Source organism: Lissotriton vulgaris, chromosome 7, assembly GCF_964263255.1.
Source record: "Lissotriton vulgaris chromosome 7, aLisVul1.2, whole genome shotgun sequence".
NCBI lineage: Eukaryota > Metazoa > Chordata > Amphibia > Caudata > Salamandridae > Lissotriton > Lissotriton vulgaris.
In genome coordinates, this window is record NC_141695.1 from 71,784,723 (window position 1) to 71,798,750 (window position 14,028).

Here is a 14,028-nt window from a genome sequence, read left to right on the forward strand (position 1 = left end):
CAACTGCTGGTTCTGTAAGAATACCCCTGGCGCATATATAAATTCCTTTTTTCTTTGCCCTACTACTTTTTTTCTGGACAAAAGTATGTAAATCAATTGCCTCCATTTGCTCTACTAATTTCCCTTTTGATATCTACTCAATACTTCTGGGCAGTAATTCCATACATTGACTGGGTGCTCGCAAATTGGGCTCATTTGTTGATTTGCCCATTACAATTGCTATTCAAGTAATTACATCCAATTGGAAAGATGCCTCCAAGGTCTCTTTTGCAGCTTGGTGGAATCTTTTATGCCATAATCACAGGCACGATAGAGCCTCTGTAACCACCTTGCAGCAATCCTTTTGGTCTCCCCTTACCAAGTACCTATCCTCCTCAGCATTATGTACCAAAGATACTACGTATGTTTTTCAACCGCCGTGAGTACTGCATGTATTCCTTTACAACTGATCATATTTTATTGACAATAAACTGTTATTGCGATTTTATATTGTTTGTTGATGGAAAGTTTTATTAGAATATTTGATAAGGTTGTTGATACTCTTTGTCTTCCTTCTTCCTTTTTCTTCCTTTCTTCCTTTCTCTGCTTTCTTTTTCTCTCTTCTTTCTTCCTTCTTTTCTTTCATCCCCTCTTTAATCTTTTTTAAAAAATTAAGTAAAAATGCTAATTTATTATGGTACACTTCTGTCTATTTCTGCTCTTAACATTGGTATTTGTTCTTGATAATGAATAATATATCAAGCTTTCAACCTTTGTTTCTCATGTATATTTTTTATCATCTTCTGTATCCATTTATTATGACTATTAATATAATTCTGTACGTGCTCTTTTGCATGTTTCAATAAAGCTTTCTAAACTTAAAAAAAAAAGTTGTAAAGTTAGACTTTTGGCTCAGATTAACTTTGTGAATTAGAATCTGTTAGATCTGGGGGTCTCTAGTTGGCAATGGCATACACCTTTGTCCAAATAGGGACCCTTGCTTCTAAGTCAGGATAAGGGGATTACACTACTGGATAACCCCTGCTCACCCCCTTAGTAGCTTGGCACGAGCAGACAGGCTTATCTCAGAGGCAGTGTGTTAAGCATTTGTGAATATACACAGTAATGCAGTGAAAACACTACAGATGGACACAACACAAGTTTTATAAAAATAAGTATACTTTATATAGACTTAACACAAGACCACAAACGACAAAAATCCACAATACTGTACTTAAGATTGACTTAAAAGATGGTAAAAGTTGCTTAGTTCAAGTTGGTGATAAATGCGACACAGTTCTCACAAAAGTACGTGGATGCGTAATGCAAAATAAACAAAAGGTTTGCAAACGGAGATGCGTTGGTTCCGTGCCCTGGGGGAGATGATGCGTCGTGCCTCAATGCTTGCGCAGAGTAGGGGATGCGTTGTGATACTTACAGGTGTGGGATGATGCGTAGGTTCTCGGCCTGTGGCCCGGTTGCAGTGCACAAGATGGTGCCTCGATGCGATGGTACAATTCTGGTGCGATGCGAGAAGATGGCGCCCTTGATGCGATGATGCGATGACAATGCGTTCACGCCCTGTCAGCCTTGCGATGACTCTGTACTTTGGAGCCGCAACAGGCCCTGCGACCCGCTTCTCCGGCGATGCAATGGCGACCCTCTCAATGGCTTCACGCTTCTCTGGTGATGCGACAGCAGGAAGCTTCGACGAAGACATGCTTCCTGGGAGATGCAGCGGTGGCACGCTTGTCCGGCGATGTCACGCTTCTTCTTGTTGCGGCGCGCTTCCCAATTCCAGCGACACGCAGGCTTCTGCAGTTAGAATTCCCAGCAAGGACATTCAGAGGGGAGCTAGTGGTGAAGTCTTTTGTCCCTGAGACTTCAGCAGGAGACAAGCACACGTTCAAGCCCTTGGAGAAATATTCTGCAAGATGATGAAAGTTCTTTAAAAGCTCCTTCTCCTTTTCATTACAATGAATAAACCACTGCAGGCCAACCCAGCAAACAGCGCACTGGTAGAGGGGCAGTCCAAACTCCTGCAGCTTCCTTGGTTCTTCTCCTTGGCAAAAGGCTTGGCTTGTTCCCAGAAGTGATCTAAAGTCCTTGGGTCTGGGTTGCAAGATTTATACTACTTTTCTCTTTGTTCTCTGAAGGCAGTGGGGCCTTTGCCCAGTCCAAACCAGTTCTGGAGCACTCTGTTTGCATGACTCCTTCTTTCCTTTCACAGTGCAGGGCAGAAACATCAGACGCCCTACAGGAGGTGGAGCCATCATTGTGGAGGGAAAGCACAGCCCTGGAGCACCTTGTTGATATGAATCCTTGTCTTCTTTCACAGTGCAGGGCAGAGACATCAGCCGCACCCCAGGGGGTGGAACCAGCATTGTGGAGGGAAGGCCCAGCCCTATTCAGGTCCCAGGTGCAACTCCTCCCTCCCATCTAGATGCAGATCTCCCTATTCACCACTGGGCTGACTCATTCTGTCTCCTGGAATCCCCCACCCTGTCACTCAAACTCCAGTCAAGGAATACACAACCTAGCAGAGGCAGGCCTGTTTAGTTAGACAAGAAAATACCTACTTTCTAAAAGTGGTATTTTCAAACACGGAAGATTAACATCAACTTTACTAAAAGATGTATTTTATCATTCTGAGTTCAGGCATACCAAATTTCATTTTCTACCATGTTCCCTGAGTCAGTTAGGATTATAAGTTGTAATAATCTCACTGCCCATTCCGACCTATGGGGACCAGGTAGTTTTGCAATAGTGAAAAAGGGAAATGGCTGTAATTCACTATTAGGACATGCTACATACAACAGGGCAGTTCCTAACCTTATACTTACAATGCACCCTGCCCTTGGACCTACCATAGGGGTGTCTGATATGAATCAAAGGGAAGGTTTAGGGACTGGCAAATGGGTGCACTGCCCAAGTCGACATGGCAGTCACAGACTGCACACAGGCCTTGCAATGGCAAGCCTGAGACACACTTTACAAGCTGCTTCTGTGGGTTTCAATTCCCGTCCTGCAAGCCCACCAGCAGCATTTGATTTACAAGTCCTGGGCACACATGGTACACTGTACTAGGGTCAGACAAGTAAATCAAATAACCCAATCATGGAGTCACTATTAGTACATCAGTTTAACATAGGGAGCTCTTGCACTGTGGCACTGAATGGCAGTGGCACAGTACCCAAAGCATATAACCAGAAAAACATATCAAAAACAGAGGAGGAAATCAGTAAAAATGGAAGGGAGACTCACGCCAATGATGCCAGGTCTAACAGATCCTTTATGTTTATGTTTAGGATTTTGTTAAGCGCATGTCAACCCAAGGGCTTCCCCACGCTGATGAGTGCTGACCTAGATAACTGTGCATGTTAATGGGTTAATGGGGGATGACTGTACTAGTGCTAAGATGGTGTTGTTGAGATGAACTTAGGAGCCTGGCTGGGGCATAAGAAGATACCAGGCCTCTGAGCTTAGCTGAACCTTTATTCTTTTTGGCCTTATGTGTAATGCAGAGGGATTTGAAATTAATTGTTGCTTGAACCAGCAGCCAGTGGAGCTGTTTCAAATACTCTCTTACTGGGACATAACTTGGGACCTTGAGAAGGAGTCTTGCTGCTGCATTTTGCAAATACTGAAGTCTTTTTATTACATACTTTGGAAAGACCACATAGAGAGAATTACTGTAATCCAAATAGGAAACTATGAGAACTTGAATCACAGTTTTTCTTAGATGCTTAGGCATCAGTGCTAATATCTTCCTTATCATTCTAAGTAGACTGAAACTGATCCCAGCCAATTTTTTTGTTTGTTGATCCATTGTGAGGGCTCTACCCAGTCACATTCCCAATTTTTTTATAGGGGATTTGGAACCTGGGGGGGGGGGTTGCCATGCAATTTTATTAATATCACTGGGGTAATTTTCCCACATTCTCCTGATCTCCCACTCTTGTTTTTATCTAGGTCACTGATCCCCCTTCACCATGATTTCAGGTGTCCCACAATTTATAGGTCCTGATTAGACCTCATATTTCTTAAGAGGTTGAAGCGTCTTCGACACACCTGCATAGCGAACCATTGTTTTCAGCCTCTGTCATTTTTACAGGAGACAGTGAATTATTATTGCAAATTAATTAGATTATAGCTTTTTGCTCTCCTGTGTTTTTTTAAACCTTCATGTGTGTGACAACCTGTCAATTTTGTATATAGGTTCCACTTTTCACTTGGGACACAGTACACATTTTTGGGACTTTTCAATATAAATTACAATGCATTTTACCTGGGCTCTCTAAGTGTTTTTTTTATTAGTACATCTTCTCCTATATTATTGCTACTGTGCTGAATTAGCATCATTATTATAAATACTAGAATTATTTTCTTATTTTGACAGGCACCATTGTTTTTTTATATATAGTATGTAAACTGGCTCCGTGTGAGTAGGGTGGTCCTTGTCTCCTTTGAAAGCTCCATTTCTTCTGGGGCACTTTTTTCATGTTTTGCCTTCACAGAAATGTTTTGCCTGCACAGCGCTTGTGCTGTGCTTGTGTACCTATTCTCCCTGGTACATCACGTTTACATGATTATTCTCACCCTGGCAGCACACATTTTAAGCGTGCATGCCAGATCTGGGTTTTTACCTTTCATATATTATTAAATGAGGCTTGAAAGCCTTGCATTCAACCCTGAGCCCCGCTCTCTGCAAAGCCTTGAAGTAATTTGCTTCCCTGCTCGTTTCCCTTCCTGTTTCTTTGCGGTGAGTTACTAATATACACTAAGTCATGTCTTGGAGGTGGTCACACCTCCCTGTGACAGGAAACCTATTGTCCTGCCTTCCCCTGCTCGAGCTTGGCTGAGCAGGAGGAGAGCAGAAATTTGTCTCTGGTCGGCAGCAGCCATAGTTTGCTGTCCAGGGTCTAGAAGACTGGTAACAGGAGCACTGAGGGCCTCCAGGTGGAGTTTTACAGTGTATGGAATCATATCTCCCACACCTTTTATGGGGTGGGAGTATGATTCCAACATGTTTGATACCAAACATGACAGGGTTCGTTAAGCCACTTTGGAGATAGCCATTGTGTAATGATGCATGGCCACTATATGTATCTTAATGGCTGATGCACTTACAACCCGGTAGAATGGACTCACAAGGTTGTAGGGGTGTCCTATTTATGCAGGGACACCTTCACAATTAGAACTGATCACCCTTCCTTCAATATTGAAAGGTCTGCTTTAGGGATGACATAGGTTTTAAGTGCAGTGACATCAGTTATAAGAAAACTTATATCTGTTGTAAGTGGTGCTAGCACCAGCCTACACAGACTGCAATGGCAGGCCTGTAGTTACGATTTTCAGTGGTCTCTCATGGGTGGCATAATACATGCTTTAGTCCATGGAAGTCTCCTGGTGTACCTCTGCCCTGGGTACCTTAGTGTCATATACTAGGGACTTACAATAGTACATCAGTAGCCAATCTGGAGTGCACCTAAGTACTCACCATGTCCACTTTAGGGAAGAAACACAGAGACTGGGTTTCTGGTTAGCAGGATCCCAGTCAGACTAGTAAGAAAACATAATGACACCAGCAAAAGTGGGGGTGACTTTAAAAGCAGTTCCTATTTTCCTACATATAGTTATAACATGTAAATTCTGTCAGAATGGTAGTTTCTAAAATCCATTCTGTTGCACGTTGGAGCTTGTAGAATACTATTGAGTACATGCCACACTGAAGTGGTTCACTCTGCACTATAATCGCACACATAGTCGTACGGGACTGGAGATACAATGAACATAGGGTACTCAGTCTAAAATTCCCACATTGTTGTTACTCCATCTTTTAGTCTTTCTCACATTATGTTGCACGCTGTAGATATTTGAAATGCATTCATGTGTGCGCTTTTTAGGTCTCTCCTACGCAGCGCGCATGCGCTGCATAGGAGACCTTTAGCTGTCGTGCAGCTCTTTTTCAAAGCACATACTCGTGCTTGTGGCGGCATACACCTTGCGGGAGCATGCAGGGGCGCACCACAAGCACGAGTATGGGCTTTGAAAAAGAGTACAATGTTCGCGCACGCACCACTCCTGGGCGATCACTTTCACTTTCGCGGCCAATGCTTGTTTCTGTTTTGTCTTGCAACAATGGCACACATTGATGGGTAGCAAGCCTACTTGCAGGAGGAAAGGCTGCCTGTCGCAAACAATTTGTGTCTGGTTCAAGGCCGATCCAACTCTGCTCTGCCTGTCTCTTCCAACAGCTCCTGGGTTTTCAAGTCTGAAGAGTTGCAGTCTCGCTCTTTCTGAGCTCTTTGTCTCATTCAGATTGTTCAGGAACAAATCGCCCATGGCCTTTCCTTTCACTATGCAGTATAGGTTTTCACATTGGCACCGGGCGGCATACACCAACTTGCACTACGGATGAGAAGATAGAGCTACACTTTCCTGACCAATCTATCACTTTCCTACAGGGATAGATGGTGTGCAGCATCCATGTCCCTTATGCAGGGGCTGTTATGTCTTTCCAGTTCTCTACCGGCCCCTACTGTCCCATGCGCACCTTGAGAGCAGAGTGGCTGTGATGTCCCCGATGACACAACAGATCTGGCACCCAAACCCAAAATCATCTGCAGTTTTGCAGGTCAAACAGCTTCATGCACTTCGTTATGGTATATATTTTCTAAAATATTGAAACACTGCCACGGTATTTCCTAGCGGTTCATGGGCTTGTGAGTGAACTATTTGTATTAACATTATGCCCAGCACTGCTTATTTCATGCTACCCCCTACCCAGACGTCAGTAGTATTTTGCCAGCTTTTTATTACTTTTCCTGGACATTACAGCGACGGGACCCACCTTTTCCAACAGCAGTGTTTGTATATAAATAAGTGAGGCCGAACTTTGAGTATAATTGCACAGGCCTGCTGGGAACTGTGATCCTAGAACGGTTGCTCAGGCTGAAGTCAGCTGTGCTTACTTGATGGCTAGCGTGGATTTAAACTTTTCTGCTCACAGTGCTCTAGGGGACTCTGTTTAACGCAGACCATGTCTCTCCTCTCTTAGGGAATGTAGTGTGCACAGTAAAGTGTGGCGAGGCGGTGAAGGTGTTATCTGTGCGAAGCACTAACTTTGAGGCTGCATCCCGTGAGCGGCGGCAGTGCCACTTCAGAAGTAGATGAGTGTACCCTCCCTATGCTTGTTGTACTTTTCCGTATCACATCGTAGTGTGGTACTGAAAATTCTGGACCCGTGTTATAAACATCGTCGTATCATGACGATTTTGGTATCAGCAGACCGGAAATGACGAGTATACTATGCACCATCATTTTCGTCATATTCGGGTGAGAAAATCACCCTGAAATCAGAGTTTCCGTCCTGAACCCTCGGGTTCCATTTTGTGAACGGCAGCCATTTTGTGATTGCCCTCACATAGTCAAGTGACTAAAGCCAAAAACGAGTCTGAAGGATACATACACCTTCGCTGACTCCTCTGTGACCTGGGCAAGCTGACTCCACTGCCTGAAGCCAAACCTGTTCGGCCAGTTCCTTTCCCAGTGGCCAAACGAGATTAGTATCAAGGCGCAACATGTCATAAACCTTTCATCGCACACAAACCATGCCTAATCTTACACACACCTGTCCCTGTTTCCTACTTTATGATCTGCTTTACGAGGAGGAGGTGCCCGTTTTTATTAGGGTCCGTCGATATCTGATGAAAATACTGGGCCTTGCCGGTTAATTGATTATGGGTTGGACAAACTGAAATGTGGGCATGTCATCATGACTCTGCTTTTTCTTTGTAGTGAAAATATGTGAATGGCCAAACTGTAAAATTAGGAATGCTTGCCTAAAGCACAATATTTTGTATAAAAGGAGAAGGCTGGCTTTGTAAGATTGAGCAGTCTCCTGAGAATATACACCGTGTTGTACTTCTAGGATCTCTGTTACTGGCTGCAGCCAATAAATTCGATCTTTGACTTCACCTAGAAGACTCTGTGTTTCTGTGGTCTGAAACAGGAAGGACTCGAGGTCATAGGGTGTTTTCCCTGGCCCCGCTGGGTTCTTAAAAACCCGGTACTTCAGTAGTTATACTAATTGAGTGTGGCTTTCGTATTTTTTTTAATTAGAAGTGTCCTGCTAATTAACACGTATCTTCTGACTTCTGTAAAATATCCCATCTGTGTTTCTAGAATTCAGTCGCAGAACCAGTATTGAGCAGTACAAGAGCTGCTCTGCACCCACAGGTGTTGTTGACACATCGGTGTCACCCATCCCATAGCCTTCTGGCTGTCATGAAATTAGGGACTGTATTTAACAAGCATTTGCAATGCAACAGGTCTCGCATTTACACGAGTTTGAGCCATTGGCATTGCAAATGACAATGCCTTTTTATTATGTTTTGGTTTTGTTTGTTAAATTCTGCACAGATTAGTCATATGACTATGGTGGTTTTCACATTTTCCGATCTGCACTTCTCTGATTTAATATTACACTAGTGTCAACTTGATGTCCTTGCTAATTCTTGAATCTAATTATGGCTTCTATATTTCTTTCTCACAAACACACTGGTGTCAACTTGATGTGTTTGCTGATTTCTTAAATATAGTTACTGGTTCTAACATCATTTCCCAGAATTCTCATATATATCTGGGTGGCACAGTTCTGACTGGCATCCCTGCAGAGCCCTGGCTGGGGCTGACGGCTTAAGTTCAGAGCCTCTCGGCCAGCAGCTGCTCGTCTGTCCGGCTCCAAGCCTGAACCTGACACCCTGGATACTGCCCATGAACCCTGCCTGCTGCTGCCTACCCTTCCTGTACTACCCCCTCCCTCCCTTGCTCTTCAATGCCAGAGGCAAAGATAGAAAACTCAGCAGCAGCATGCCCCTCTCCCCCTGCTCTTCACTCGCCCACCTGGGGGTGGCAAACATAGGGACCGCCACAGGCGGCCAGAGGGCAGGCTACACCACTGCTGGCACCTTCTTCACCGCACCACCTCATCTCCAATAGGGCTCATTTCTTGGTCCACCCAGCACTTTTCTGTGCAAACACCCCATCTACTGTATCCACAACTAAAGCCATTCACACTAGTGATTGCACTTTCACCCTGACTGCTTTTTTTTCTCTCACTTATTATTTATCATTTTATGCCCTCCTTGCCCCATGCTGCCACATTTGCCTGCTCCTACTCCATTCTCTTTTAGACATTCCACTGCTAAACCTGGAAATCACCTCCTCCGCCCCTCTATTGCACCCTTTCTCATTGCAATACTTTAGCCCCCGGGCAATCTGTTATACATTATTGTACCTCCCCACACTTCTGTACTTGTCTTTTCTGTGCCTCTCTTCCCTGCAGTGCACTGTTTCACTTTGCACAACCCTTGCATACCTTTCACCTACTCTCAGACACCGCTCACTGTGCACACTCACCCACCATTTACTCTGCACAGTCACCTTGACATTGTGCTAACAGTTACATTCGGCTCATTTACCACTCACACAGTGCTGACTCTGCACTCACACACCACTGGCATACCTATCACCCAGCACTTATATTCTTCTCACCCTCCACCCACCCTTTTAACCCTGAACTTAAACCGCTCATACTGCACTTATATTATTGAGATACCGCTCACCCAATACTAGCAAACATTGTTCCTTGTACAGTGTAACATCTCTCACCCTGTACAATCTCACATCAATCACTATGCACTGAGGCACTTTCACCCTGGACTCAGACACTTATCAACCTTCATTCATGCACCAGTCTTCTTGCACAGACAGCACTCACACCATTGTCTCTGCAGTCATACGATACCACAGCCTCCTTGACTTATTATTAATCCCACAGGCGAAATCTAGCACGATGAACAGTGAAGTGTCATCAAAAAGCTACAGGCAAACTACATGGTGCAGGTTAGAAAGTTATATTTTCTCCTAGTCTTTCATAATCATAATGTTGCTAAAAAGGGTTTGTTTGGCTAGAAATAAATTCTTATTAGTAAAGTCATCGCTAACTACTGTGTTACGTGCTGAATCCTGGGTTTGTTCTTCTCCAGACGAAGCACTCTTAAAAACTACCTACAGTTGTGGATGACATGTGAATCCTATACCTTGTATTTCCATTTGTCTTATAACATTTACTATACACTGATTTACACATGTATTATTCATTGTCTCTGTATGTGTGTATGAGAAGTGCCATAAAACAAATGAAATACAGAGGGGCTATGGAGAGATGAGAGGCACTTTTGGAGGGTGATAGTGAGGGAATCAGTGAGGGGGCCCCACAGAGATTGTGGTATCCTGGTGCGCTGTAAGGTCATCATTTGCCATACTTTTCAAGTAATACAATTGAATATATAATGAAAAATGTGTTTGTGGAATGCACCAATTTTGCCCAAATTATCTTGAGGGGAGAATTCCCCCTCCCCCCTCCCCCCACCCAAAACCCTCCTAGCAGTGCTCAGGCTCACTCGTTGCACTCACTAAGCACAGTACAGGGGCTGGTCTGACATAGTGTGCCAGGGTTGCTTTAGGTTCCCACTCCAGCACTGACTTGTGCCACCAGATGAGTTTTTGGTGGCTGACAAATGCGCAGTCTATGCCTACTTCTTTCATTATAAACCTATATTTGTCAGGCTGACTGGAACTTTGCGATTTTGAGTTTTTCGTACAATTATGAATTAGCCACATTTGCCAAATAATTCATCATATGCTGCATAATCTACCGAACTGAGCAAAACATTTTTTGTAGCTGAAGCAGTTAAAAAAAAACTTCTACAAATTAAGCACTGTGTGTTGGCCTGTAGAGGAAAGCCCTTTGCAGAGGTTGACTGGTCACCTTTTAGTTGCTTATTGCCGAGTTTGGCTGTTCACCTGGTACTCCTGAGGTGAAAACGTTGTTCACACAGTGTTAAAATGTTTACAAACGACAAAATAGTGACTTTCAAAAATGTGCTGTATTACGCCGCATAACTTAGAAAACCCTGCCGAAAAATGAGATCCTTCTCTTGCACATAATTTCAAGTGCCCTGGTATTAGTTAGACAACAAACAGCAAGGAATCCACCCTCTTAGTTCAAGCAAAACTAGAACGCAGTCAAGTTAGCAAAAAGCACACCTGGCTGAGTGGGAGCTCAGTTCAAAAGAGGACAAGCAACGGTCTGGTTTTCAAAATAAATTCCTCTTCGCTGGCAGTGGTGGGAGGACTTTTTAAACAATTCACCCTGGTTAGGTGTCTGAGGAAAGTATCCGCTTTGTCGTTACTTGTTTTTTAATGAGGTTCTTGCCCGAGGAATTATTTTAAAAAAGTTGGGTATAGATCAATCGTCCAGAATAGAAATTCACAACGAAGCGGGACTGGCAGTGGGGCTGGCAGAGCTGTGCCCGTGCTCCGTATGGAAACACTGACGCGTGTGTGTGCGGGGAGGGAGGGCGGGGTGGGAGGGTGGAGGGTGGTGGGAATCTCTCCTGAACACATCCCATGCGCAGTTCAGACGCAGGCAGAGAAGTGAAGAGACCTGACGTGGCACAAGAGCCTCCTCACACCTGGTCCCGGCTCCACTCCGACGCTATCTGTTTTCCTTGGCAGACGAACAAGAAGGGACGCGCGGGGATGGAAAAGGGAAAGCAGGCGCAGGTTTTGCGGAAAGTGGCCTTGGCGGGAATGCTGATGGCCGTCCTCCTGGCTCAAGGTATGTTTTGGGTTGAACGTGTTCCTAAAGTGCACAACGCCCACTGGGCCAAAAGGACTCGAGTCCCCCCCAACCCTCGCATCCCTTGCCCCGGCAACTGCAGCTTCGACCACGCACACAGCTCTTCGGCTGTTGTGTGCTCGGGCAGCAGTGCAGGGAGGCTCAGCCCCCCACCCCCCTCCTCCACCCCCCACACAAAACAAGAAGGGAAACTGAGTGCAAAGGGGACTGGGTCGGGAATGTGCCGGAAAAGGACAACTGTCAGGAGAGATCATTTGGGGAACGCTGTCACCGCAGATGTCTGTACATACCATGAGAGTCATACGACTGAATCCTGGTCGGTGCAGCGGGGAATAGTAACATCTATTTATAGCGCCAAGAAATACCCAGCCTGAGACTGCAAGCACTGTAAATATGCAAGTCATTATTTTAATATTGAGTTACACACAGCGTAATCTAGGCTGCTACATAATGAACAGAGATATTCTGGGTCAGATGTGCAAAGTCATTTCGGGGTTACAAAGTTTGTGATTCAAAAAATGACAGGGTTTGTGACTACTAAATGGCTTTTATATTGTGATTCGCTAAGAGGTTGTTTATATTCAATATGGATTCAGAAAAACGTAACAAATCAGTGATCAGAAGAGGCGTGTTTAGGGCGTCCATTCTATATGGTGATTCGTTATGGAATGTATCAATCCAGCCGCACATCATTGAAAAGTAACAGATTCCTGAGTTGGGGAGTTAACATATTTGTAATTGTAAATGTAATAAAAACGTTTGTTGGGGAGTAGGCAGTGGTCCAGAGAACGACTGTACCTCTGAAACAAATTAAAAAAGAAACTTTTATTGTTTGAATCCAGTCCCATTTCATTTAAGAAACAAGCACTGGCAAAGCCAATAGGGTTCACCTTTGCAGAATCTGTCGGTTTTGTTAATGTATTTTAGACATGTTACACAGCAGCACTAGTTACTGTACAGCTTGGCTTACAGTTCAACGCAGTCTGTCTCATAGTGCTTTTGAAATAAGCATTGGCATAGCCAATAGGTCTCGCCTTTGGGACCTTATAAGTGTTTAACCATGCAACAGTTGATGTTGTTGCACCGAGTATATTATGCTGGATAACTAAACACTTATAAGGTCCCAAATGCAAGACCTATTGGCTATTCCAATGCTTGTTGTAAAAGGTCTTTCAGTTTTATTTATCAGTGATTAGCTCTGCTTTAAAACATATACATGATATGTGCGGTGGTTTAAGTGAAATAACTGAATCCACTCGGAGGGTTACATGTTTGGCGAAAGCGCCTTGCTAAATTTGTAAACATTATTTGAGGATAACGTTGCACAAAGGGACCTTCATGTGAATGTGCCAGGACGCCCAGCAGGGCCGGACTGGGAACCAAAACAGGCCCCGGCAAAGTGCTCGTCTGGCCTCCTCCTCCCCTCCCCCCAGGCTTGGGGGTGCCGCCGAGTGCTTTGCTAGTGCTATTCAAGGGCCATTCCCCGTTAGCTGTACTCTCATTGGTGAGTGCTATGGGCGTGTTTTACTCGGGGAGAAGACGGATGCCGGACTGAAGCAATTTGAAACCCGCTTCCAACTAGCAACTTTGTGCGGCGGCTGCCGCCTCCCTACGCGTGCAGCCGTGCAGAACTTCCTACGACCATTAAGTGGTCGTGTGTAAAGATATGAACACTGAACATTAAAACGATCCGGCACCCGCCTCCCGCCCATAGCACTCACCAATGAGAGTACAGCTAACGGGGGATGGCCCTTGAATTTCTAACTACCACCCATTACGAATAAGCGACAGCGACCCCCAGTCCATGTCCTGATGAGAACCCGTAGAATCAAATTGGGTTCGAAACGCGTTGACCTTCCATCCAAGATACAAAACAGACAGGGCTTGATAGGAATGAAATAATAAATTTGTAATCACGTAGTCTATCATGTGTTATTCCTATTATTAGCACCCCATTATACATTACAATATGTATCTTGTGTTGGTGTTGACAAGTAGGTGAATGTAATTTTCAGTTTATTGTTATTCAGGACTGGTGCCTCAAAATCAAGTTGTCTGAGGCATTGCACAGTTGTCTTTGTGATTTTATATCACAATTCTTTTGTTTGCTTGTGACGTATTTCACTGCACTAAATGTATGTTTGTATTTGTTAAATATATTTGTGTTCTTTTGATGACATAAGAAAAATATTTTTCAAAAAAACTGCTTTATAAAACATGAATCAATTCAACATAATGGTTGTCCAACCTAGTAATTTATTTGACTAGGCGCTGTATTTCTTGTAAAGTTAACTTGCTCGGCCACTTGTTGTTGTTTATCCAATAGTAGCGGTCCAGGC

The 14,028-nt window shown here is 44.2% G+C and overlaps 1 protein-coding gene across 3 annotated transcripts in view; it reads left to right on the forward strand.

Moving 5' to 3' along the window:
• The first annotated feature begins 11,457 nt into the window (after positions 1 to 11,457).
• Positions 11,458 to 14,028, forward strand: part of LOC147700776 (uncharacterized) — a 135,768-nt gene continuing 133,197 nt past the window's right edge. For all 3 annotated transcript variants that reach the window (XM_086928482.1, XM_086928480.1, XM_086928481.1), the window contains exon 1: positions 11,458 to 11,668. In XM_086928482.1, coding sequence (XP_086784608.1) covers positions 11,458 to 11,668 — 211 coding nt within the window. The remainder of the gene's footprint in view (positions 11,669 to 14,028) is intronic.